Genomic DNA, 27,085 nt, shown 5'->3' with positions numbered 1-27,085 from the left:
GTCTAATGTAATGGGAATCGGTAGTAATATGATGCTATCGAGAACAGGTAGTACGTGTAATCAGATCGTTTTGACCTTGTCTCCTGAACTTTGGGGTTAATACAGTCTGTTTATATGACATAAGTATGTTTATATGTTTATATGAAGTTACATAATATTAGGCCTGTTTTACAAAGATGTTGGCAGATTGTATGAAATACACTCACGTTCCGCCATTTACAATGTTAGTCCTATGAAATAGGGGACAATCATATTGCCGTCCGCCACGTTAGCAAACTACGGCTGCTATTAAGGAATATTCGAATATAAATTCATTATTTCACTAAAGCTAAATTATAATTAGAAAAGACTAATATTACAAGTACTGACTTTGCCCGATCCAGGAATCAAACCCCTGTCCCTCTTGTTCAGCAGCTCTTGTACACTACCAACCACGCCAAAGAGACAATCAAATACAAATACTACCGATGCCCGAAAACCAGCAAAATATCAAGTACCTACAGGTATATAACGACTTTCAGATTGTTTCAGATTTCGTGTATTTTAAACGAAATCCCTCGCGACACAGGTTTTATATTGGTTATGTCTAAAGAAAATTAGAATTTCACGGCCTTAGGGACCACCTCTGTACCTAAAATAATTTGTAAGAGAAACGTCTTTTTATTTTACTTGTAAGGTATTACCTAACGTTTTCAGTAGTGGTTCATTTATTCATTCGCAGTAAAATAAGTGGTTAACTTAGTGTCAAAGTTGTTCAAGCCGCCCGGAGGCCTTCGACTTAGCTTAACGACTGTCATCTTAATTGACAACAACCTGGACCGACTATTACGTATCCTCCGAAGAAAGCTCAGCTCAAATATCTTTAAACGGACACCGATCCACGGCATGACCGTGCCAAGCGTTGCTTTACTCCCAGATTGTGTAATTACCGGTAAGCGCAACTGGCCATGATGTTCCCCGCTTTTGTTGATGGTTTTTTTCTCTTCTCATAACATGTCTATACCATAAGTAAGTCGTTACCTACTGGTATATAAAATATTTACCATAGGCCGGACGATTCACTTGGGAATTCTTATCAACTCCTTTTGATCGGGATCCCATTTCGATTTACATTCAAAAAGGAAATATTCAATGTTAACATTTTTTACATTAAGTGAGCCAAAAGTTTGTGTTACTTTTGTTGAATTGTCAATTTTAATAAAGAGAAATCATTTTTAATTTAAATGTTAGATATACATTATACATCCATATATTATATTCACACATATTATTATTATAACCTTTTGATAATTATAAGAAAGACAAAAATCTGTTTGCTTTGTTTATAATGGTTTCAACATTATAAGTAATCCACAAATAACGATTAGAAGTTATGTGTGCGTTAGAAATAAATTATTACTTTGTCTAACTGTGAAAAGTTCCTGAAAGGACTCATAGTTTCAGATAAACTTTTACCAGTGTGATTATTCAGGCTCAGTCCCTGTTTCATTAAGTGGAGGATATCTGTACCGAGGCTTTTTACATCAGGTTATTATCAACCTTAAAACTGAAAAACTATCCTTCGGTATCCGCTAGGGTCGCTGATCAACTTCTCATACAAATTGCGTCGATTGCTAGCTAGATGATTGTCGATATTCGATAGAGGATCCACAAATAATAATAATTATTTCAGGTCTTGTTGTGCTTTGTGTCCGTTGTTTGTATGTTTGTAAAAGTCGCCGCGACACAAGAGCAATTCTTAGTGCAGGAGTTGTCTTTTAAAGAAAAAAATACTCACTCTGTGCCTTGCAGTAGGACAGTAATGCGTTAATTTTACTCACTGTAAAACAGTTTTCAACACCTTTTATTTCCATCAAAACAATAATAACACTGAAAAAATTAACAGCCGGTGGAAAATATTCCATAAATTGTTTTTGTTCTTCGTTAATTATTCAACAGGGATAGTTGTACTAAAAGGTAACTTAAATTAATGATTACAGTTTTTACACCTAGCTTCTGCGTGTGACTTCGTCCGCGCGAAAAGGTTTCCCAGGGTCAAAAGTATCCTTCTAAGCTGATAATATACATATTATTATAATATATTCATGCTACTCCCTGCTTAATTTTAAATATTTTTTCTTTTTTCTTGGTTGAGCCGTTACACACCTTTGGTATCAGTTGAGGATTAAAATGATTGATTTCGAGCTTTTTATGTGAAAAGGAGAATCAAAGTATTTTTGCTCGTGACTGTAAAACTTGTGTGACTGTAAATGTGTTTAATTGTCCCTTCAACACAACACTTGTAATTTTACTGTACATTAATTAATAAGTGAAAATATACCTGCATTAATATTTGTACATACCTTTTCGCGTTCGTTTTATCAATAACTAGACCCTTTAATATAAATATTTTATTCAGTGAGGTAAAGAGGCTGACAAAGAAATGCGAGTTAGATAGCTGCCTAAATAAACTGAGCACTACTACCAAGAAACCTTTTCTCACCGATATCGACATCCGATAGCTAAATAGCAATCGAGTAATATGGCATGAAATACAATACCAGTGATGTACTTCACAAGAATTATAGCGACATTTTTTACGATGATGTTGATGATCCAGTTGTGTTATTTGATTTTCAATTAAAAAGACGGACATAATCTGCAATTAGTATAGAAATCGTTCGATACGTTCTCAATTGTTTTACTGCTTATATACTAACAGAATCTTCATTGAAAGATATCCATGCCAAAAGCGTCTCACGTTCACGAAATTCGCACCGAGTTAAACACGATTTGCACGAAACCATTAGTAGGTGCCTCGAATAGTAATACCGAACCAACCGTGCCTCGGGCGCCGACATTATTTATTTAATACACTCAAACGATCCGAATAGTTAGATAATTGTTCTTCACAATTCCCTTTGAAAATACAATAATCCTTTTGCAAGGTAAAATTAAAGTTGTGATGTGTGAGAGCTCGGATAATTGATTTTAATAATATAGCAGTTTTTCTGTGGAGTTTTTCCGTTACTTTCCTTTGGATCGTGGCCAAATGTTCGTGGAATTATTGAGGTTATCTGCCTAGGGACTTCTAAATTAATGTAACTGGTGATATTAAGGTTATAACGTGGAAGTAACTGCAAACTCTGTCTGTGCTCTTAGTAACCGAAGCAGAGATGCGATTCCCTATCCTCGCTACTATCGAGAAGCGAATGTTAAAAATTGCCTTCTAAAGCGTTTTTTCTAGGCAATTTTTGGCACTCGGTTATTGATAGTCAATAGTGTATTAAAATTTGATGAAGCTTCTGATGAACAGTTCCTATAAGTAGTAGAAATAATATGTGACCTGAGAGGCTATTGTGTTCCTCAGTTGACCAGTCTGTTTGATAGAATCTATTCTGTACGTTACTTCTTTTCTAAAATTGATGTAGAGTTTTTAACTGAGATATACAATATATGCATGCAGATGTTACGTAGGTACCGGTACTTGCAAGGAATGAAGAATTGTTTTAGGATTGTTTGCGTCGTCTCTGAAACATGTAGTTTAGGTGGTAGTTTGTTTTACTCTGGTTAAAAATGTCTTGTGAACCGAATAAGTAAAATAATTCGTGTTTAGGTTCGTGTTTAGATCCACGAAGATATTGTAGTTTATGCTTAAAATTTGTATCTTGTAAAAGATTTTGTTTAATTTTCAAATCAACCTTTAGCTATAAATGATAAACCAGCAAATAAATTAAATTACTTTATAGTCTTACTAAAGCTAAGTTGAATCTAATCAATGAGTTTTAGATCTGCATGCATTAGTCTACTCTTAAGTAAGGACAAGTTAGGCGAGCTAGCACTAAGACCCATTATTTCGTGCCAAGAGGTAGGTTTACTAAGTAGTGTTTATTACTGTGAAATACGTGAGGTTAGTGCTCAAAAACAATATTTTCTTTTTCTAAATTGTTTCACTACAAGATGTACGGATGTGAATAGGGCAAAGGAAATTTGTAAGAAGCGTATTATGTATGTATCGTAATATCGTTAAACATCGAACTAAGTAAGTTCAAAGTAAAGTAAGAAAAAAGTACTTTTTTAATCACTATAGTTGGTAATGATAAGCTTGTTAAAGGTTCCTTAGATTTACATAAGAACAAGGCAAACATAATATCTCAATACTAAAACAGTCACTAAATAGAAAATTAAAAACTCAGAGGTCAAAAGTCACAGAAAACTTTAAATAGTTTGACAGTCTTCACTCCGAGCTATTTGAACGTATAATGTATTTTTCATAAAAAAAGAAAAACTCAGACTCCCTTCTGAATGTTAATAGGGTGACTTGAAGTTTATTTAATTACGAAATAATAGAATACGTACCGTTGACGGTCTAATTTGTTTGCTAGAAGTGAGATACTTGAAAAGAAAAAGTGCGAAATGAATAAAAAAATCCCTTGGAATTAATAAGGGTGGTCCTGCGTATTTTTTATTTCAATGTGTTATTAAGCGTATCTATTCAATGGAGTGAAAAGAAAAATGTCTGTCCTTGTTTTCTGAATACGGGTAATTGAGACGAGAAGAGTGGATGGCGTTCTTGTAACTCAAAGTGCCCAATCCAAACCTGGGTCAGAATTTTAGACTGAATGCTTAACCCGTTCTTCGTTCTGGGAGGAGAACTTTGGAGTTATGAAACCTTGCATACCTAAGAGTTCTTTACAACATTTTTTAAAGTTACACAAAGTCCCGAATTTGCTCTTGGTAAGCGTGGTGGACTCAACCTTCCCTCATTTTCCAACAGTAGGATAGTAATAGGTGAAAAAAAAAACCTGTAATTGTAATCTACACAGATATTTTCCTCAAACTAGAAAAAAAAGAAAAGCAAACAGCATTAGTCTAGAAACAAATTTAATTTTTAATCTTCAAATCGTTTCAAACTCCATATTTGTTCTTTTTAATTTTACCCTCATTTTGTACAAATCCCTAAATTTTCCAACAATGATAATAAAAAACTAATTTAATACACGAACGGTGAAGTTGGTAACATAAACTAAGATTAATCCACTCGCAGACTCATCTCGGTATGGACCAACTGTGTGACAAACTGCCGGACAATGTTTGAATGATATGAATGAGGGGTGCTACCACGAATAAGAGTGAGTTACGATCGAAATTCCAGCTAAACGTAGTATTTGATAGAAATAAAAAAACATTAGATGCTTAACTTTGAAAGGGTTTAAAAAAATTAAATAAATACGTGGCGAATCCAAGGTTCACGGTTGGCGGAGGTGCTGTGCGGCATTGATCCGCACGCTTCCTGACGGTAAAGCCTGTTGGATAAAGCTTATTTGTTTTAGAAAAACACATGGCTCCTATAAACTACAATCTAGGTAAGTTGTATACACCAAGGCTTTCTACTAATTTGTCATACTCTATTTATCATACCAATAATAAACATTTTAGTCGGACAGCAACCGATGCGACAAAATTCAGATGTCGAGTGTACAGAAAAATCCTTAGAATAGCGTTCGAGAACCTACAGTAGTAGTTCCCATATAGCCAAAGTCCATTCGTCGTATTTGACTAATTCCCCGAGTCTGAATGGCTCAAGCTGCCGGCTATGGTAATATTTTAACTGATTCCACACACGGTTGGTACCTGCAAAAGACTACGCTTCGAAGGCAAGCTTCCTTGCATTTACATAATCGTCTGATCCCGGTCTTACTGTGGGAAATTTGTTATATTTTTGTTATTTCTACATGTGTATTCAAATTGAGCGTTTGAGTGTTAGTTCTGTGACTTCGTGTGTTAGTGGTGTAATAATATTGATTTCAGGTAAAATATTTGTAATAGGACAAAAATATACTGTGTTTTTTAAAATTCAATTATATAAAAAAATAATTATTAAAACTAACACGAATGTTATACCCGAAAATAATGCAAACAAATCTACGTTTCGCCATTAACAATGCTAGTCCCATGTAAAAAGGGACGATCATATTGCGCGTTACTTAACTCTACGCTACAACAAACTTCTATTGAGTACCAAGAGTCATTTAAAAACAAACCTGGCGGTCGAATCCGTGATCTTAATATGATCAGCAGTCGGATACACCACCCGATTGCGCTACGGGGGCAGTAATAAATAAGGTTAAAATTAAGCTTCCATCCTAAAACAACCGTCAAAACGCCATAAAACAATCAGTTTTGAAGCATCACTTGCATCGGCTGTTAAACTCAACTCGTTATGCCAAAGAATGTAATTAGTCTTTAAGCAATAACATAAGATACTTTATAAAGTTATTACGGAGTTGTAAATGTGAGTTGATTACTTAGGGACTTTGGTAAATGCTTTTATAGGACACGATACGACTTTCGTCTTTGTAGTATGCATAGTAGAAGTTCATATCATCGCGTAGCCTGATTTTCTTCAATCGTTAGTACCGACTTAGTAAGAGTTTGAGGTTTAGAATAGTTCTTGCAAAATATGCTGAAGGTACTAGCCAAAAGGGCGATTTCCTGCAACCGTCTACTGTGGTCTACAAGTTAGCCAGTCGACCAGTTTTATAAAATCTAACCAGCGCCTCTAGTGTATTTTGTAAAACAGGTTTTCAACGAATAATTTTAAACGTTGTATGCTTGCTAACCGATAGCCTCGACTTTACAAAATCGTTTACTAGGTTTTCACACAAAACCTGTCAATAGTAGTGAGCAGTTAAATACTCATTATTCAAAATCTGGTGAGCAATTCCCACACCACCCTCTCCGGCTTTTAAAACAGTTGATACCTAACTACATCATTAAAGACATTATATACGTAGCTTTAAGTAGTTTAAGAAAGCAATTAAATTTATAAACTATCTTCGTGTCAACAGTGCCATTCCGGCACTGGAATAGCCATGTTTGTTTCCCAACGTAAAATTTCGGTTGTGGAATAATTGAATTCCCATTTTATATACCAAAAACAATGTCTTATTTATCGCTTTTTTTCTCAGTCTCGTTAAACCCTAGCAATAAAGTGAGTACATTTAAATACTCCGACTTTAGTCACCAACACTAAATGACTTTATTGTCGATTCATTTCGTTTTACGCACGCTGTTAACGTTCCGTTCTACGGGTATAGTTTGAAAACGACTAGCTAAATGTCTAACAATGTCAATGATTACGGATTCGTTTTATGTTTTAATTGTATTATAGATTAAATGACAGGAACTAAGTAAAATTCATCTCGGACAGGCAGATGCTATAGTCCGAACACTTAAGGAGAGAGCCTTGAACGAAAGGTACAAAATTTATAATTGAGTATTTCTATAATGTGTAGACTTATACAGCTAATGGTGGACGAGCCGGGTAACGGGCCCTTTGATTTTTTCAATATCTATTGTATTTATAAGTGGCTGGTAATCAAATCACGCGCCCAGCAAAATGCTAATCAACTTTTATATAGGTAGCAATACTACTGTAAATAACAAAACGTAGGTATATTTCATACTTCTTAAGATACGCTATTATTTAACAGGATTTTCGTTATGAGTCAACCCGTCACATAGAAACAAAAGAATTCAAGTTAACTAGTACTTGTATGCGATTTGAATTAATTATTCCTTTACTAAAAGCGTGAGGGAAATCAAACGGAACATCGCGAGGGAATATGCATGTCTGAGCTAACTTCTATACGAAATGTAGTAAACATTGACAAACAAATCTCGCCGGTTCAACTTACTTGAACAATATGATCAAAAGTTTTGGGTTGTTGGGACCTCTGATTCACAAACATTCTTACATATTACGACTACCTAAAGAAGAGCAATTTCCTACTATCGATTTTCGAGGTAGCAATAGAGTTTTCGTGTAGAGAACTGTAGCTCGATTCTCTACTACTATCGACTACCGACAATCGGCTAGCTATCGAGAAATTTATACTAAAATCTGTGTAGCACCTCTACCGGGCTCAGTGAGAACTATTTTGGCAGTACATTTTAAATGTCAAACTCTCGATACTCGATAGTATCGACTGTACAGAATCAATACTACTGATCAATAGCGCGATTTTCTACAATCTGTGCTGTCGAGCATCAAAAGTTTGACATAATATTTTTTTTACATACCAAATGATCGCTATTCCATACTCATAGTATATATTACTATACATCGTAATATCGAGCGTAGGACATACTATAGTTTTTTATAACTTTCACTATTTTGAAAGATATACATTGATAAGAAGTATTTTACATGTAAATCAAGATACATTTTCAGAAATTTGAATTGAAGTTGAATTAAGTTAGATCAAAATTTATTTATGTACCTACGAAATGTGTGAATGTTATAATTTGTATTCCTTTGCGATTACGTCTGTGTATTACTTTAATTAAAAACTTTGAACTTACTGTTGCACAATTTTACTGCGTAAAAAAGTAATAAGTATCAATACCAACTTTTGAACAGTAGAATTGAAATAACAGTGGGAAAATAATATGATAGTAAATGGTAAAATGTGAGAACAAGTACATTGATCTGTAATAAAACCAAGAAACAAAACACCGCAAAGAGACTCGCTCCATACAATTCTTCAATAAATAATTTTATTGAACATTCTCATAAAATTTCACCCAAAACTCGAATGTCCGAAAAAGTTTCGCATAAAAGCGATCGTTTATGCGAAAATCAAATGGGGTCGACCGTTGAGATAACTCCTGAGTAATAAAAGTAGAAACTTGGTCTATAACTCGAAAGTCGCGGGATCCATCGAGAGGCATGTTGTACATCTTTTCGTAACAATTACATCATGTACGGATCCTCTGATCGTATTTTTATTAAATGGTAGATTTTGTTTAATGTCTATGCTACTATACTATTTAAATACAGATGACTTTTATACGAATATTTTAGGAGAGAACGAGAATATTGAGTATTGCTGCATTCTGAATCACTGAACACAAGTGAACATATTTTTGATTTAATCTTGTGGATAAAAAAATATCGTTAAACAGTTTAGTTCAACGTAACTCAAAAACTTTTTTTTTTTAAACATACTTATTATCTACAAATAACTATCATAAAATTAAATAAACCAAAAATTCAACTTCAGCAAAGCCATAAAGTATACTTAGTTGAAAACGTAAAATACATTCGTGAGACACTGTGTCCGTTTTATACAGTATAACGCAGACACTATGTGCTTATTACAGTAGTTTCTCCAGTAACCTTACTTAATGTCCAGTACGTTGCCAGTCCAACACGAAAAAACTACAGCAAACTTTAATTTATTTAAAGATACAACTAGAATCCTTAGTTCCGTGCTTAAGCATTCCACACCACACGTACTAGAATTTTTCCAACAAATTAGAAAGGAATTCAAGGATTGTTTGCTGAATTCTAAACGAGAACAATTTGTAGTAGATATTTAGTAAATTAAGCAGCATTTGTTAAACAAAACGTTATTTCTTTGTTTGCTGTTGGAATACGTTACAAGGGTGTAGATAAAGAAAATAGTTTAAATATTTCCGAAGTGGAAAATGCAAATGTTATGCGCGAATGCACTAAACACTTAAGGGTAAAAGGTATGGAAAGATATCAGTGAAACTAAGTCACCGTTACATAAATGTAATGCTACGATAAACATTAAAATAAAATCGCAAGCTTTTCTGCGATTTGTACGGATTAAGTCTTTATCGACGTACTAATTTTTTTTTATGTGTTTTATGTTTTCTATAAGTATAAGTACTTATAATTCATATTCTATTATTCAATTTTGTTAAACTATTTTATATGTTAATGATTGACTTAGTATAGTATGACATTTAAATTCTTGAAGTTAATGCAGAACAATAATTCAAATAGTCACTTTATATATCTATGATCTACGAATGCAATTTTAAAGTTAGTACTTTCCTATCCTGAACGTAATAAAACGAACAAATATACTGGAAAATTGATTTCAATAGCTCCACACTAAAATTCGGTCATAAAAGAAAATAAGATACTTATATTTTACGTCGATATAAATCTGTAAATTGAAACATAAAGCGCTGCAGCAAATAACTGAAGCAACAAAGTAACCGTAGGTAAGGTTATTCCTAGTATCGTGTTTTCTGAACATCCATATATTGCGAAAGCGAGAGATAAAGTCAAGAAACGTGGTGCACTTAATTCATTAGCCGCATCAAGAATTAAAATCACGGTACAAGTATACAAAGCAGTGGATTTGCTTGAAGAAAACCGTAGTAAATTAAGCAGGCGTGTTTACGTTGAGTATAAACTATCTCGAAGGCGTCTAAATAGCAGCTCTACGGGTCTTTGGTACGAGTTAGCGCTGAAGACGGGGAGCTCGTAATTTAGTCAAACATTCAGATATATATGAGTGAAATGTAAGCGTTGGTTTACTTATAGGTTGAAGTGAATGTAGGAAGGATTTAGTTTTGATTTAAGGTAATGGTATTGGAATGTTGGAATAGATAAATAATATACTTAGTTTATTATAAACTGTAGAAGTTGTTTTGATTAGATTGTTAATAGTTATTATTTTAAAGTAACTAGTTGATGGTCACCCAACAATAGAACTCTATTAATTTAAAACACTTTAATATTATCTGGAGTTTATGCAGTTGAAACATTATGATTTCTTTTTTAACCTTTTTCTGTGCCACTGAGGGTTTAGACCTTGAATCCAACACGCTGGCCAAGTCCGGGTAGGGGACATTTCAAAAAATGCAAATTGCTTTTATTAATTTATTAAATTTTAAATTATAATTTTAAGAAATAACTCGAAAGAAATGCATTTAATTTTCAAAACTTTCATCCAGTATGCTATTTTACCAAAATATTAAAACGTGTTTCTGCAAAAGCGGAGAGAATTTAAAAAATCCCACCAACTGTTCGCGCCAGCTGAGAATCAGAGACTTAAAAATACTAGGCCATTTTAATTCAGATGCTTGGAAAATTCAAGTGTTCCATTCAGATGGCAAGCAGCATTAATACCTAAACAGAGTAGAGTATGCCCTGAGGCGACACTGGGATTAGCTAGTGAGGACTGAGGTGAACCTCGCGAGGCCATGCACGTTGCTAAGGAAAACTTGCCTCGAAATTAGAGGTAAAATTGGACCTGATTCTTTCTGGTACTAGGGCTTTATAAAGTTAAGTAGTGCAGTATGAAAATTTTATGAATATTGATCTTACTGAGTGGCGTTCTCTGGTCTTTGGTTACCCCTATAGGGAAAGAGTCATTCTCAAAAGAGAATGTATGTTGTTGGTAATAAACATGTTGTACCAACCCTACTGAAGTTAAGATAAGGTCAAGACAATGATGCTGAAGATTTCGTAAAAATGAATAATGTGTTTAATATGCATTGTCAATATGCAACAAAATGACAAGACACATGTTGGTTAAATCAAGTCAAAAAATGGCGTAGTGTTGCTGTTGTTTTTGTGTTATAAATTATAATTTGTAGGTAATTTTGTTTGTAATATATAGAATAATACGTTTTATTTACGTTTGATCGTAAACCACAATAATGTAAGATGTGACAGTCATCTTTATTATTGAATCAAGGACATGAATGACATGATATTGATCAATAATAGAAGCTAACTTTTGACTAATGTATATTTCATAAGTTTTTGTCTACACCTACAGGTATAATAGTCGTGCTGCTTTGTATGCATTTGTAACAAAAATGTAAAATACACATTTCTATTCATGCCATTGCAGAACAAAGTTGTTGTAACATATGTAAAGTTTCTACTACTTATTAACAGTCGCTTTTACAGGCTTGTAGAACAAGTAACGAGGATATATTTTGGACAAGTTTCGCTACAACTTTAAAGCCGGCGTTAGAACGTGCACTTCTGAATTCTCACAGAGCGCTTGTAAATGCATGCTTGACTTATGAGGCGGCATACACTTTGTATTGAATTTATAGAACAGATGTCAATGTTATATTATTTATACAACAATGGATAAATAAATCAACATTTTCTGTAATAATTCTTGTAAAATATTGATAACTTAAGTATGTTGAATAGTAAGGAAAACCCAGGGGTTGGTTTTTAATTTTTTATATATATTACATACGAACATAATATCATTATACCTAAAGTTGTAGGTGTATGAAATACACCCACATTTCGCCATTAACCATGTTAGCCCCAAGAGGCAATTGCTCATAGGGAGGAAGCAAATTTACGAGACAAATCTCTAGCTACTATTTATACATAAGCTAATACAAGTAATACCAATAATAGTACTTTTCTTGACCCACGAATCGAACCAGAGACCTCATGATCAACAGTTGAATACACTACCGACCGTACCACAAGATTTATTAACCCAAATAACGAGTTAACAGTGGTTAAAAATCCCGTAGAAAAGAACCAAAATAAAATAAGCATCGATGTAACAGGTGCAACACAAGGCACGTTGCAGCGCTCACCCATACATGAGAACACTAAAACGCTACATAATTCACGGCAGAAACAACGCCGAACAACGCTGGCCGCTCAATAATTTATATAGTAATTTAATTTCTCTTCCAATCTCGCTATTGCGTTGTGATTATAGTTAGGTGTATAAAAACTAGATGGCTTTTGTTCTAAATATTTTCTGTATCCATTTTTTTATTATTTTCTATGATAATTTTTAGCCGGCATCATAATAGATTGGTTTTGTATATTTCTTGTTGAATTCAGTTTTGTAACTGATTAAAAGAGGAAGTGTATTATGAAATTAATTCTGTTGTTGTTTTTGAATGTTTATTTATTGTATTTTTTGAAAACGGTTTCTTTGACTCTCATTAATTAACATTTGTTTGTTTAGTAGTTTTCTAGCTAAATGGTATCCTGAAAACATTCGATAAACTAACATTAGAACGAACTGCTATCCATAAATTGTCTGAATCTTTGTTTTTACAATTGTTATTTGGACTCATGAAAAATATTATCTCAATCTTCATCAAGTTTCTAGCATTACACGAAGTCGTTACATCAAATAATATCAATCCTCCCATACACGGAGAAACAACACTAAACGACAATAGACCTATAGAACCCACGGCTCGTTGACTCCATTGACTACCGTACCAGTAAAACATATCACTGCTCTAATATCGCAATCTTGATGAACCCAACTTAAACTCGCAATGATTAGAAAGCAAACATGAGTGATGCGCCGTCACGTGGGAAACGCAGGCTCTATTGTGGTTCACGTCGAGAGATCGTTATCCTGCACAATAGACGATTAGGAGCGATACTCCGATGCTATCGGACCATGACCGTGTAAGCTCTTCACTATTTCTGTGGTCCTGGTAGCAAGCGGAGCGAGAGCGATTGATCATCGTTTGACGGGTAGCGCAGTTCTCTACCACTGTGCTCTATCTGCAACCGGCTAGCTATCGATAAATTTTGTATGAAAAAATCGCTTCGGCAGTAGACGATATTCGACCTACCTAAAAACTTTTTAGTTGAAATAAAGAGCCAAAACTATGAGTAAATATGTTTAAATCACTTATATACCTATGGTTGCGATATTCGGCGGGCATTTCTGCAGAATAGCCTGTATGTCTGTCAGTCCAGTTAATTCCCCGTTTAAGTCCTCACGGTCTAGTACAAAAAAACCTTAATTTCAAGATCATATCTTCAAAACGCTATATGGTTTATGAAACTTGCTGCCCAATACCACGTATGCCAAATTCGTTTCAGGATTTTAGTACCGAAATTGTTGCATAATAACTAATGTTCGCATCTGACAATTAAATGTACAATAGAACCGCATGTACATATATTAAATAACGTAGCTTTTGTACATATCAGTGAATTACCTACTGTTCTATGTTTGTTTAACTCAGTCGGGTTCAATCAAATGAACAAAATGCCGCGGGCTTTTATTAATGAGCTCCTGTTTCAAGCGATTCTCTTCCCACGTTATACAGTAATAAAAGTTGAACGTTGATTATACATCACAACGATTTAATAAAAAGATTTACTGTGGTTCGCAAACTAACTGTGGCCGTCGTGGCGCAGTGCTTAAGGGACGCCACACATCCACAAAACATACTATTTAATTTCCTTGGCGACGCTCTGTGGCATGAGGCATTCACCGAAAAATTATTTGTAAGGAGTTGTAGTCGTTGGTTAGATTCCCACACTAGACCTATTGGTGTGATACTTAATTAGCTGTTTTAGAAATGTTACTGGGTCTTATTTGCGAATTGTCTTAGTCACGAGAGTCCGCCCGTGAAAGCAGAGACGGCACTTATTTATTGTGAATAACATACTTGCTTCTGTGATCTAAGCGGCAGTGCAAACGTCTGGTCTCGCGCTAATTTCTCGGGTTGTTTCGGCCCCCGTTACGTTAGACTAAAATTCGGGGGTGAATACATCTTAACCTACACTTCCAGGTGTAACAGGCGTAATGTTATGTATGAATTTCTATAAACAAATTCTGAACCGCGTATTTAAACTCTCTTACCCTAGACCACACGTTAATATAGTCCAAGGGCCAGCTTACCACTATTTACCGACATTGCCCTTGGCTTCAAGCGAAAAATCCTTCATTGTTCTCAGACAAATTGCTTTCATAGAATAATATATACGTTACGTCTAGTCTGAAATATTACTAGCTTCGAACTTGACCTGTACCGTATTCAATGAATAAAATATTACGTTTTATTCATTACGCCCCGAAGGTATGAACGTTGTAGATGATAAATATTTAATTGGCTTTATATTCTTCGGTTTGTATTCCAGAATAGTATTTACTCGGGCTATGAACTTGGTCTGTGATGTTAAAATAACAATGAAGTTTGAAGCTTTTAATCTTTGTACGATTTTTTGTAGTTAGTGATCAACATAGTGTCAAAGTTATTCAAACCATGCGAAAGACCTTTGTCGTGCTTTACGACTTTCAACAACGGAATCTTCCTAATTATTGACAGCAACGGGAAGGTACTTTTTACGAGCCCGCTGGAGCAATGAGATGCTTAGCTCAAAAACGGCCACCCGTCTTTGTGATGTCCGCGCTTAGGCTGCTTAACTGACTGATGGCTTATACCGACTGGTAAATACAACTAACCATTATTGTCTCGTTTAGTATGGGTTGGGACTTTGTCTTAGATAAACTGCACTAAATTACAATATTTATGATCGTATCGGTATGTGGCGACAAAAATGATGATGACAAAATTACTTTTTTGTTAGGATTACAATGGTCAGAGCTATTACAGAGTTAGGGCTGCCTCTGTGGCGCAGTGTATTCGACTGCTGAGATCGTTAGAGTTATTGTTATTTTCTAATTTATACTAGAAAAAATCTAAATACTAGCCCGGAGCTTGGTAACATGCCATCACGTATATTAGTTGACAACTAATTGAAATCCACTATGCTGTAGATTGTTTTCTTTCTTAGATTGTCAGGGAAGCACTGTCTGCATAGTGGCTATCAATTTGACGTACACTAGCTGCTGTCAACCGAGATATGTGATAAGCCCGCCGGTGTAAGGCATCCTATTACATGGGACTAACATTTTTAACGGTGAAACGCGGCCATATTTCATGCATCTCAGCCTATACCTTTAGATATGACAGGCGTAATGTTACGTAATCTATGTAAATGCAAAGCACGTACAAAGTAGGCACCTATCAATAAATATATCGAACAAATTTGTTTAAAATTGCGCTCTAGACTGCCGATAATTATGCTGAACTAAAATGTATTAATCACTTAATTTAAAACGATTATATTCCTTATATGGGCACTGTCAGGTAAATATGTAGATATACGGTACATAGGTATCAAACGCCGCGATAACGACATAATAACCTGTATGTAAATAAAAATGAAAATGTTCCTTGTGCTAAAACACTTAATCGGCGAATATCAAATTTCATAATTTATCAGGTACTTGTTGTAGACATAAACAGCCTATAAAGTCATTGACGGTCTGGATAAGGCCACGTTTATGTTTGTTGTAGTATGTGAACCGGTTAACTATAATACCACTTTTAAACTTATCTTACTTTATAGTTTATAATGTAAAGTTCTATGTTCAGCAGCGTAGTACTCTACTACTATCGAATATCGACAACCGGCTACCTATTGAGATTATTTTTATGAAAATCTGATCAGTGCTTCCTGCGGACGCCATATAAACATAACAGTTTCTACGGTACATTTAAAATGTAAAATTTTCAGCACTTAATATTTTTAACCATAATTATTTTAATGTATTTTACGGATTTTTTTTCATTGGACCTCTTTAAGCATAAAAGATACAGATATAACACACTCACGACTCAAAATTAACATTTTTTTCTATCGAGAAAACCAAAAAATAACATTTCACCGATTTCTCAGTGAGGCATATTCGACCTTTCAGTGATTTATCGTCAAGTTTTCCTGTTCCGTAAGTTTTATTATGCGCCCAATGTTGAGTTCCGGAATTTTGACTTGATTTTATTGAGCGTGACATCCTTCAGTTGTTGAGTAGAACGACTATTATTGTTTTGCGTTTTGAAAGATCCGAATGTCTTCTTGGCTGTTTCTTGTTTTACCGCTACGATTTTTGAACTAAACAATACGGGTAGATAGGACGGATGGATACAAACTCAACTTCCTAACTCTGAGCAATTCAAGTCTTATTTTTTGTCAGAAAAGCTTTGAATTAAATTTTTGGCCCAACCTGGGATCTAATCCGAGACTCATCCCGATCACGTCAAAATGTAGCCAAATATGTAGGTAACTCAAATAATTAATAAGGAAAGTAATTGATACGTTCTCTATTTATTTGACAAAAGTGAAAATGAAAAGAAAAACTGTGTCTATACGGTATGCATGCTGTGTATATCACACTTTAAATTTTCCTTCCAACCCGAAGTTGGAAACGGAAACGCTACCAATAGGATATAACTCAGAAGTGACTTTACGAACTTAACCTCAAACAAGTGTACAATTAACAAGCCGTAACGCAACTTTTTCAAACGACAGCTGTTTTTGAGTTTTAGCGGCGATAAATCAACAAATTGGCCCCAGCACCATTGGTTTTTGTTCCGGGACGATATTTCATGACGCATATTTCGTTTATGACGCTTCTGATTAATACGTCTGCGATCACAAGGTATTTGTTTCGTTGTTTTGGGTAAGCGCTATTTTTTTCTAACTGCTTAAATAGAACTTGAACTGTACCCATCATTAGCTTATCCTTTCCCAACTTTGTTGGAGTCGGCTTCCAGTCTCACCGGATGCAGTATTTTACATGGAGCGTCTGCTTATCGTACGGCCCTTGCTAACGAAACCGCGACACCGGTACCTCATAATTAGCAGTTGTTTACTCTACCTACCGCGCCGCAGTCAATCCACTATATTACAGCATCAAAGCCAGTAATTTGAATTAAATGATTCAAAATGAAATCTGCCCAAAATGGATATAATCTTATCTTTTTAATAAGTACTGAAATAATTATCACACACTTTCTCAGTTATTTCCAGAACTCTGTTTTTGGAGTTTGTTCTAAGTACTTCAACGTAGTAATGACCTACTCTATGTCTGAAAGGGATCATTGGGAAACTTTGTAGACTAATGTAAGGATTGAGGGTTTTGTGATTTACGTTTTATTTATTTGTGTCTTAAAAGTTTTGGGCTTTCGTTAAGTCCTCTTCTATATTATAATTTTAAAATAAAATATGTTATTAAAGTTTTTTGGATGACACTTTTATTTTTTTGGCTTTGGGGAAACAATTCAAATTCTCATCTCGTAAGACCCGTCATCAATTTTGATATTGCTATTACATGGGGCTAACCTGGGGCTATGTATGAGTGCTAAAATATACTTATTTATTTCAGAGAATACAAGAAATAATAAACATACAGTTCAGGAACTCATAAACGATCGTTGTACGCAATACAGGCTTACAAAAAAGTATTAGAAAACTTTTATTGGAAGCCAAAGAATTAACTCTGGCAACACCACTTGTAAAGAATTCTACCGCTCCATTTGTTATTTCTCCCGCTTCGAGTTTAATGGCAACACTGTTTGCTTTCAGAGAAAAACTTCAATAATTATGCCCATACATGCATAGCATCGAATTGGTGTAGGCAGGGGTGCCATTAACAATGTCAAGTCCCATGTCATAGGAGGCGAGCCTATTGCCATTTACCGGACATGTCATCAAGCTTTAGGCTACTATTGACATATAATATATTTTAATATAAACCAAAAGAGACAAACTTTGCTCTTTGCTTGACCCGGGAATCGAACTCAAATCGGCAGATCGGCAGTCGTAAATACTAACCGCTGCGACAGAGAGGCAGTTAAAAATAATTAATTATTTATTATATTTATACACTATTTTCACAATATTTCTGCATACACATTGTTTTGGTCGCATTTCAGCTTAAAAATGTCCTCTTTAAAGCACACTCGGCCGTGCAATATATTTGTTTTGTTAACTCACGCGTTTTTACTAGATTTTAACGAAGTCGTTTGGGTAAAATAAAGCCGTAGTCGCAGTACAGAAAAGTTAAGCACTTCGTTTTTTCGCCAAATAAATAGGTTTATAAAAAAACTAATCTTGGCCGACTCGGAAATCAAACTGGGAACCTCTCAATCGTCAGACGAATACATACATTGATGGTCACTACTGTGACCATCAATTTGATGTTTACTAGTGGTCAACTGAGATAAGTGATAGGCCCGCAGGAGGGCATTATAACATGTTTATCAATACTTTTCTTGCGTCAAGTTCAAACAAGACAAAAACACATGAAATACCACCCTTCCTTTATTACATACGTATTTTAATCCAACAAGCGTGGGTTGCAATTTGAAAATATTTTTAATTTACCGCCATGCCGCGAGTGCTCTCATTACATGTGAGTGCAGGACCTTTGAAGTCTGATGGCTTCGTACATAATATAATGTATTATACGTTTTAACTCTGAGTCGATAATTATGTGATAATTTATGTAAACTTGACTGCCTGTGGAGCGGTCGGTAGTTTCCGATTGCTGATCATTGGGTCTGGAGTTTAATTTCTGGGTCGGGCCAAGTGGTCTTATCAATGTATTAGCTATTGACAATGTTAGTCCCCTGCAATAGGGGGTAACCAGCCTATTGCTATATTCCGGACACGTTACCAAACTTCAGTAAAAAAAGTACAATAGTAGTAAAGTAATTAGAAAAAGATCTATAATGCTTAGTCCGACTCCGGAATGGAACCCGGGGCCTCTTATTTAGCAGTCGAATTGATTTCATTTACGTTTGTCCGTAGATTAAAGTTTTGATAAAGTAATAGGTATTTGATGTTGAGTTCTAGGTCAATGACCCCAATGAACTTTAACTAGGTGTCACCAAGCTTTTTGTGTATCATCGTTCACGACGATCATTGGAATAGCAATAAAGGTAGATGCAAACCTATTTTAATCGTAGACTAGCTTGCAGACGGTTCCCTACATCCTATTACTCATAAGAATCACCGATGACTACAAATCAAAGCTAGAGTTAATAGAATCACTAATGTAAATAGTATTGAATAGGCAGTGTTAATTAATTAGCAGGGCTATTCACATCGCCGTGATTGACGTGACAATGTCCGCACGGGACACCTGATAGGAATCGATATAGCGGAATCGTTTTGACGTACGCATCCTGCAAATTGTTGGACGATTAATCGGATGATTTGTTTAGTTTTGATTGTAGTGATTAGTGTTAATGTAAATATAGAATAAAATCTGAAACTAAACGGCACGTTTTGGCAATTTGATCAGATAGACATCACTAGTGTATCAAAATAATAAGAAAATTGGCAAGTGCGCGTTGGATTCACGCACAAAAAATTCCGTACCATTATAAAAACAAAAAAAAAATGGCGTTTGTTGTGAAAATTTTAGAGAGAGTAGGCATCTAAACCCTGTGCAAGATCACTTTTTAATTAGTAAGATAGGGGACGAAGGATTACATGGTAGTTATTAGTTCTCGATGCGTAAAACCGAATTTTAAAGCTTGTAAATACGAATTAAAAGGTAACGTGTTTTAGAATTTTTTGAAATTCAACCCTAAGGGAGGGCAAATTAAAGATTTTTTTATTTAGAGGCGTGTATAATTTTGTTCTGGTCTTTAGCTAGAAAGAACTCAATCCCGAAAGGTTCTTAAAAAATCTATGAAAGTGTATTACAATAACGTATGCTGAAATCTACTAACCTACTTTTAAATTCATACACCGTCCATAGATATTACTTCTAAAACAAGTGCGATTGTATTTATTCTAGGCATGTCGAAGCCTTCTAGATTACCCTCCCGACCAACTTTTATTGGCACACCCAACTTGTACGAATCCACTTCAACTCGATTCGAACCAAACAAATGCTTGCCATACATTTTTAATACGTTCCCGGTAATGTTTTATGGAATCGACAAACGGAATACGTTAGTAATGTTTAAGAGTTTTGGATAGTGAATCCGTTCTTTGGATATTTCATTTTCTTTCTTTAACACACATAATATCACGCTTGTTATACCTTAATGGGTAGGTAGGGATGGATGAAATACACTCACAATTTGTCACTTACATTGTTAGTTTTATGTTCTTAACAAATCAGCTCCTATTTATTAATTGAGAAAAAAACGTAATTACACTTTCAAACTGTATGTGGTAACAATTTATTGGACTTACATCCGTTCCATAAGTTAAATAAAAATAAATAAGTGGCGACAACGTTACCTTGGCAAAACGTGGGCGATTTTATATACCTACTTCTGTTTGAACCTGCGGGTATAACAAGTGTGATATTAAACATACATGTATGGGTCGCTCAAAATACCACGACAACCAAAGTCCATATCACTTGAATTGAGAAGTCAACACGAACTATTTTAACCTCTCGTAAACCCTTCAATATTTTACTAGGCAAGGAAACTGCACTAGAATATCGTGACTTTTACGACAGTGCATTGCGATAAGGAATCAATAGATATATTATGATTTATGTTGCGACTGCTACTTAATGTAACTGTATTAATAGTTGCGAAGCTATTTTCATTCACTGATAACAAAATATAGGTGATGATAGCAAATAACGCCAAAGTCAATTATGCAGAAAAGGCACTGCGAAGTAAAAATTAAAGATAAAGTATTTATTTATCAAGTTTATAAGCTTTAGACTGTATACCCTCTAGGAGTGTGTATAAAAAATTATAGACATGCAAGGTGCAAAAATTATACGAACGATGTTTTCCGCCACCGTTAGAACAAGTTCTATAAAATACACACATGACTTCGAATAGTAATTGATGTGTTGCCTCGGGTTCGAACTCTTGATCCTCTAGGACACTTGACGTGGGCGACAAATGCTTAGATCTCTCAGCTATCACTGCTCTTAACAAAAACTTAAAAATACAACGCAAAACATGACATTTTCCTTTTTAAATCTTGTAAAAAACTGTGCCAACAAAAACACCGAAAACCAGTCAATGATACAGCAATTTACTTACCTAAACGAGAATTCAGCGAACGAGGCCCCGTCTTATACCGTTCAATTAAACTTTTTTAATTACTTTTACGAAGCACAAGGATTATCTATTTTATTATAATACGGCCAACGAATTTGCGGTTCTGATTAGCCTGAGCTAAATGTAGGTGATTTTTCCTGAGTTGTGATAATCTCTACTTAAATTTAATTATATTACCCTTGTTGGGCCTATAGCCATTTTGCAACGGATTTTGTTTACGTAATTGTTTATACATGACCTTTATTTTGTTGATCTGGGTTCTTTGTCTATACAAAGAACCCAGATCGAAAAAAAATTATTTCTTTTTGCTTTCTGATTCTATAATCAGAAAGCAAAAAGAAATAATTTTTGTCAATAACGCGATTCTCTACTACCGCAACTATCAACTAACCAGCTGCTAGCTATCGAGATTTTTTTATGAAAACCTGATCAGCGCCTCTAGCGAGCGACGAAGGAACTATTTTACAGTACATTTTGAATGTCAAATCGATACTCGATAATACGGTAGAGAGTACTGTACTCACGGAAGAGAATACTTATGATTATCAAAAGCAAAATTTGCAAGTGAATTAACAGCCTGCTCGAAAAGTAAGGCTAATGAGATGAGCTGGCAGAAGAAAGAAAGAAATCCTAGTCGGAAAAGAAATCACTTTGACTACCAAATTGTTTTTTCATTGTTTTTGTTACAAATCATTGATGCCTATAGTAAGGGTCTACCAATGGGTACCAAACTGCTATACATAGAATACTAATTTGTTGAAACAAAAACTTCCATCTTTACGCCCATGATGTATTTTGTCACTTTCCTGTTACAAACCATTTAAAATGCTCCTAAATGCTAATAACGAAATTTGTGTGTAAGCCCTAAAAATACCTTACCTATTTTCCTAAAAAGTTTAACAAGACAATTTCGTTGGCAGAGGTCGAATTTAGAAATGTTAAAGCAACCTTGTATTCACCGTTAGAAAGGGATGTCGAGATACATTTGGTATAGCAGCATCTTTTTCTTTTCAATTGGACATGAATCGTGAATCACCACTGAGTCCGACCCTTCGTCAGGTGTAAATTCTCCTTAATTATGTTCAAGTGACGTTTGGCTACCTTCCCGAACCATCGAGATTTCTTAAAGGCTGGAACACGATGGAAAAGCCGAGCACGAACGGAGCACGGATCGAGCACAAATTACTTCAATAGTCTAACAACTTAGTAGAGAGTCTCGTTTGCAAGGATCGCGGCTAGCGAAGGTACATCAAATTCAGAATTCAGAACATCATAGGCTTGGTTTTGAAAATACACAGAATTCTTAATTATACGATATAAATCGTGAACGCCAAGTCTTCCTACTGAGATGTCGAACTGTAGAAGCGCGTACGTTCGAGGCTTGTGAGTCAATATTTATTACACGAATGTTTGCTCGGCCCATGCTTGGCTCGGTTCCTCCATCGTGGACCCACCTTTATAAAATTTTATTTATTTATTGAAGTGACTGTCACATTATATTTAAAAAATGTTATTAAAGTACAATAAGGTTTAAGGTAATGTGTCATCTTTATTATAAACGATCGGATTTTAAAAGTAGCAGTCATTTTATGAATCAATAACGGTATTTTTACTTATTTTGTATTGACTCGGGATTATTTGTGGGACGTACGCTAAATGCGTGCGTTAGTTGACATTGTACGATTTACGAATGTGTTATTTATTCGTTTTATTTTTAATTCATAAGTCAGTTTATTGACTACAATGATGACCATTTGTTAGTCTGACGTACTGCAAGTAGCAAAACGCGTATGTATTTCCTACACCTCTGCCTACACCTTGGGGTATAACAGGCGTGATATTATGTATATCATATTAGCCAACCCTTTCTTTCAACTATGTTGGAGTCGGTTTCGAGTCTCAGTTTCCGGATACAGCTGGATACCAGTATTTTACATAGAGCGACTGCCTATCGGACCTCCACAACCCAGTTACCAGGTTTATAACACGATACCTCTCGCTTTCAACTACCTACACGACTGTCAAAGAATTTGAAAACGACAGCGGGTAAAAATTCTACGTTCCTTCCGAAACACGGAAAAACTCAGTAAAGTTAATAGGCGTAAAAAAATTATAAATTCGACCAATTTTTCATTCCTACATGCTTAACCCGACAGGCGTGACGCGACATAACAATTTATCACAATTAGTATTGTAATATAAATTACTTTTATGTAATAATATTTTTAGTAATTTATTTTTAATTAACAATTTGCACCGGTCTTTAAAAAATTGCTTACTTTAGCTAAAAAAATCATTTATTTAATAACTAATATATAATTAAATAGCAATGTATCAATTATTTTCCCAGTAGGGTATGTTCGCCTTTTTACGTCTATCACTACGTCCACGCATTGGCATTTTAAATGTACTGCAGAAATAGTTCCTACGGCCCCCGCAAGAGGCGCTGATCAGATTTTAATTTCTTTTTTCTCGAAAGCTAGCCGGTTGTTGATGGTCGATATTGGTAGAGAATCGTGCTACTATTCGTGGCCATTTAACGGGTCACCGGTAAAATAAATTATGCTCTAAAAATCTTAAATTAATCTTTTTAATTCATAAAATATATTACAACTAGAGTGCGCTACGCGTCGAAGTTATTTCTCGCCATTTACCGGAAACGTTCTCAGAACGCTGGAAGTATTGCCACGTTGTATAAAAAATCAGATAAATTATAATAACAAATAAATTGAATAAAATCTTGATGGACTGTAATTCTTAAAGTTCTTAAAAAAATATCCTTTATATTCGTTATTAACAACTGGGGCGAACGTGGGCACTAACAACAGTTTCTAATACACTTCAATCAATAAAAAAATACTGGTGTTTAAAATAATATTTGATAACTCCACTAAATGGACGCGAACTTGTGAAATCACCTTAAATTAAATGTTATTTTAAATTAACAATCACTGTATCTAAAACGTGATATGAAGAACGTATATAAACTGAAATATTTCTGAAATACAAAATTACAAACTAAACCTGAAACTCTTTGTGATGCAAATGAACCTCTAAGCACTATGCTACATATTTCTATAAAATGTAAGTAAATTCTTCTTTTTACAATATAGGCGTTAGCTCCTTGTGTTTATTAGTCAGTAAGCGATTTGTGGGTTAAACCACCGTTGGCGCGGTTGGCCTTAAGATGGGTGCCCGCATAGAAGTATCGTCTGAGCGTCTTCATGCTTCGAAGGGCAAGTTCAAAGTATGTCCAAGTTGTTGTCAATTTAGATAACAGTAGTTAAGCTATGTCAAGGCCTCTCAGTCTGCTTGATCAGCTTTGACAACAGAACACACAATAAATCGCCTGAATCCTCATACATCTGACATGTAAGGCAAGAAGTAGTGGATTTCCCGGGATTACTGAGAACTTAACGTCTTTGACGCCCAGGCACTGCTTAGGAACCGACAACCACCATCAGTAAGGAAAAATATCTTTCGGTATCCCTTCATGCGCATATTCTCGGAAACTAGGCCTTGGCATGCTTGACACTGTCGGTACTATGCCATGCTTAAATTCTCCTCGATGAAGGTGAAAACAGTTTCTTAAAATCGTAGTGAATGACGTACTTTCGTCACAATTTTCATGTATTTATGTTCTAACAATTGTATATCTTTTCAGTGGTGTTCGGCTTCATACTGTGTTCAGCATATTCCTACTCATTAAACCACGAAGATGAGCCTCAAGACGTTGCTATCGACTATGGAAAATCAGCATTGAACCGCAGTCCACGAGACATTAACGAGAAAGATCATCACGATCAAGTTGAATCTGACATTCAGTTACGAAAACAACATGACCTAGTTCATTCAAAGACCGATGAATTAGCAGCAGCACTTCAAAGAATCAACGAGGTATGCGATAAAGATGATATTTGCAAACTCAGAAACTATTTATTTTATATAGACTCGATTAAAAAAATACTGGACCGTTTTGAAGAAAAAGACACTATCAAAGATGACAAAATACTTTTGGAAATTAAGAATGTTCTTAACAGTATCGACAAAAAAGATAACAATACTTTATTGCGTGCTGCAAATTTGTTGCAAAGTTCTAGTGTACAGAATATCAATAAACTCAGGATGGGTGTGGCTTGGGGTTCATTAAAGATAATGTTTGGTAAATGACATTTTGGGGGATTGAGAACTATTTGAAAACCACTATGCTGTACATTGATTTAATTTTTAGATTTTAGTGATTATACTCCAAATTTCAACTTAACTGATTACTTTAAAGCAATAATTTACTGAACACTGGCCATCAATTTGACATACACTAGTTGTCAACTGAGAAACAAGATACTTATACTAATAATATTATCTTTAAAATTTCTAAAGTTCTTTGATGTTATCATTTTATTTTCTAGAACTTTATTGTCATGTACATTGCCTCGCATTTGTTTAAAGATGATCTTTTTTTATTTGTATGCAAAAAATATAATAAATGTATTTATCTACGTCACTATTTTAAACTTATGCATCGAACATTATTGTGATCTACTAATAATTATTGAACCTAATGTTTTCGTTCCAGTTTCGACATTCATCAAGAATTTTACTTCAGTACCGACTAAACAAAAGTACCCACAGAATATTATAATTATTAATTTTAACAGTTATAATTATAAGTTTTAGTGGGAACGGGTTATTTATTGTTTAACAATATGATATTCCCAGTTTTTCTTAAATTTGGACAAAGATGTCTCTACCAATGAATATGTCCGATTATAGAATAGTAACCTTTGCTACCCAAGCCCCTACAGCATCCATCAACTCCTTACCCATAGCTGTATCTCACGAGTATCGCCTCAAAATAGCTCTTAAATTCCATAAACTTATATTTTTCCAAATTACGTTGCTGCAGTTTTCGTTATGTTAAAACCTATCAAAGATCCGCATTACTAATGGACAACATAAAACAAAAAAAATGAATGGTCAGCATAATATAAAAGTATCATCGTTATATTAAAGTATTTTCATATTTTTATAGAGAAAAGTATATTTATTTGTTGTGACGAAAATTATTCACAAAATCCAAAAGAAAAAAGTGCTTCTCGTAAAACCACAAAGCTTTCGCCATTGTTATCAAACATCAAAACAAACTCACCTTGCCACCGGTTGATATCCAACAATCCTTTCTTTTTCCTTCTTTCGCCTCCTACACTCACTCTCCACTCTTTTATCACTGTTATTACGAATCGTATGATACCTCGGTTGGTAACTTTCGAGCTGCGTGTATAAACGCGCGCGTGGCGCGGGCGAAGTGCTTCGCTGCGTCATAACGTCCCCACGTCTGTATTCAGTGGCGGTCGGAGCCACACTGCTCATGTTTATCGTATTCACGTTAGAGACGATGGTATGCACCCGTTCAGCCACCCCTGGCCGCCGCTTCTCGTCTACGAAGGCAACGCGAGGAGGTTTTGGTTGCATGAGGTTGATTTTCTTTTTCTTGGCGGTTGAAGTGACGTAGAAGAAATAGCCATTACGGTCCATTTTCGGGGCGGTTGCTTTGACCTGAAAGTAAATCATTGTATCAGATTCTACAAATAATAAATAATGCATTGTTGTATCAACTGCAATTAATTGCGAC

At 34.9% G+C, this 27,085-nt stretch overlaps 2 protein-coding genes across 2 annotated transcripts in view; one reads left to right on the top strand and one right to left on the bottom strand.

The window, feature by feature from the left end:
• The window catches only part of LOC142975288 (kinesin-like protein CG14535), a 342,628-nt gene that overhangs the window by 196,059 nt on the left and 119,484 nt on the right, over positions 1 to 27,085 (bottom strand). Inside the window, exon 4 of the mRNA XM_076118043.1 lies at positions 26,603 to 27,009. Within this exon, the coding sequence (XP_075974158.1) occupies positions 26,603 to 27,009 (407 nt within the window). The remainder of the gene's footprint in view (positions 1 to 26,602; positions 27,010 to 27,085) is intronic.
• Positions 24,424 to 25,952, top strand: LOC142975289 (uncharacterized). The gene is made up of 2 exons (XM_076118045.1): positions 24,424 to 24,537; positions 25,118 to 25,952. The coding sequence occupies exons 1-2, from the start codon at positions 24,516 to 24,518 to the stop codon at positions 25,621 to 25,623; spliced, it is 528 nt and encodes a 175-aa protein (XP_075974160.1). The 5' UTR covers positions 24,424 to 24,515; the 3' UTR covers positions 25,624 to 25,952.

The sequence above is a fragment of the Anticarsia gemmatalis genome, chromosome 9 (genome assembly GCF_050436995.1).
Source record: "Anticarsia gemmatalis isolate Benzon Research Colony breed Stoneville strain chromosome 9, ilAntGemm2 primary, whole genome shotgun sequence".
NCBI classification, from domain to species: domain Eukaryota; kingdom Metazoa; phylum Arthropoda; class Insecta; order Lepidoptera; family Erebidae; genus Anticarsia; species Anticarsia gemmatalis.
This window is presented reverse-complemented; position numbering and strand designations above follow the sequence as displayed.

Coding starts and splice junctions, on each gene's coding strand:
- LOC142975289 (XM_076118045.1), top strand. CDS start 24,516: ATGCTACATATTTCTATAAAAT. Junction 24,538..25,117: donor GCTACATATTTCTATAAAAT/GTAAGTAAATTC, acceptor ATATCTTTTCAG/TGGTGTTCGGCTTCATACTG.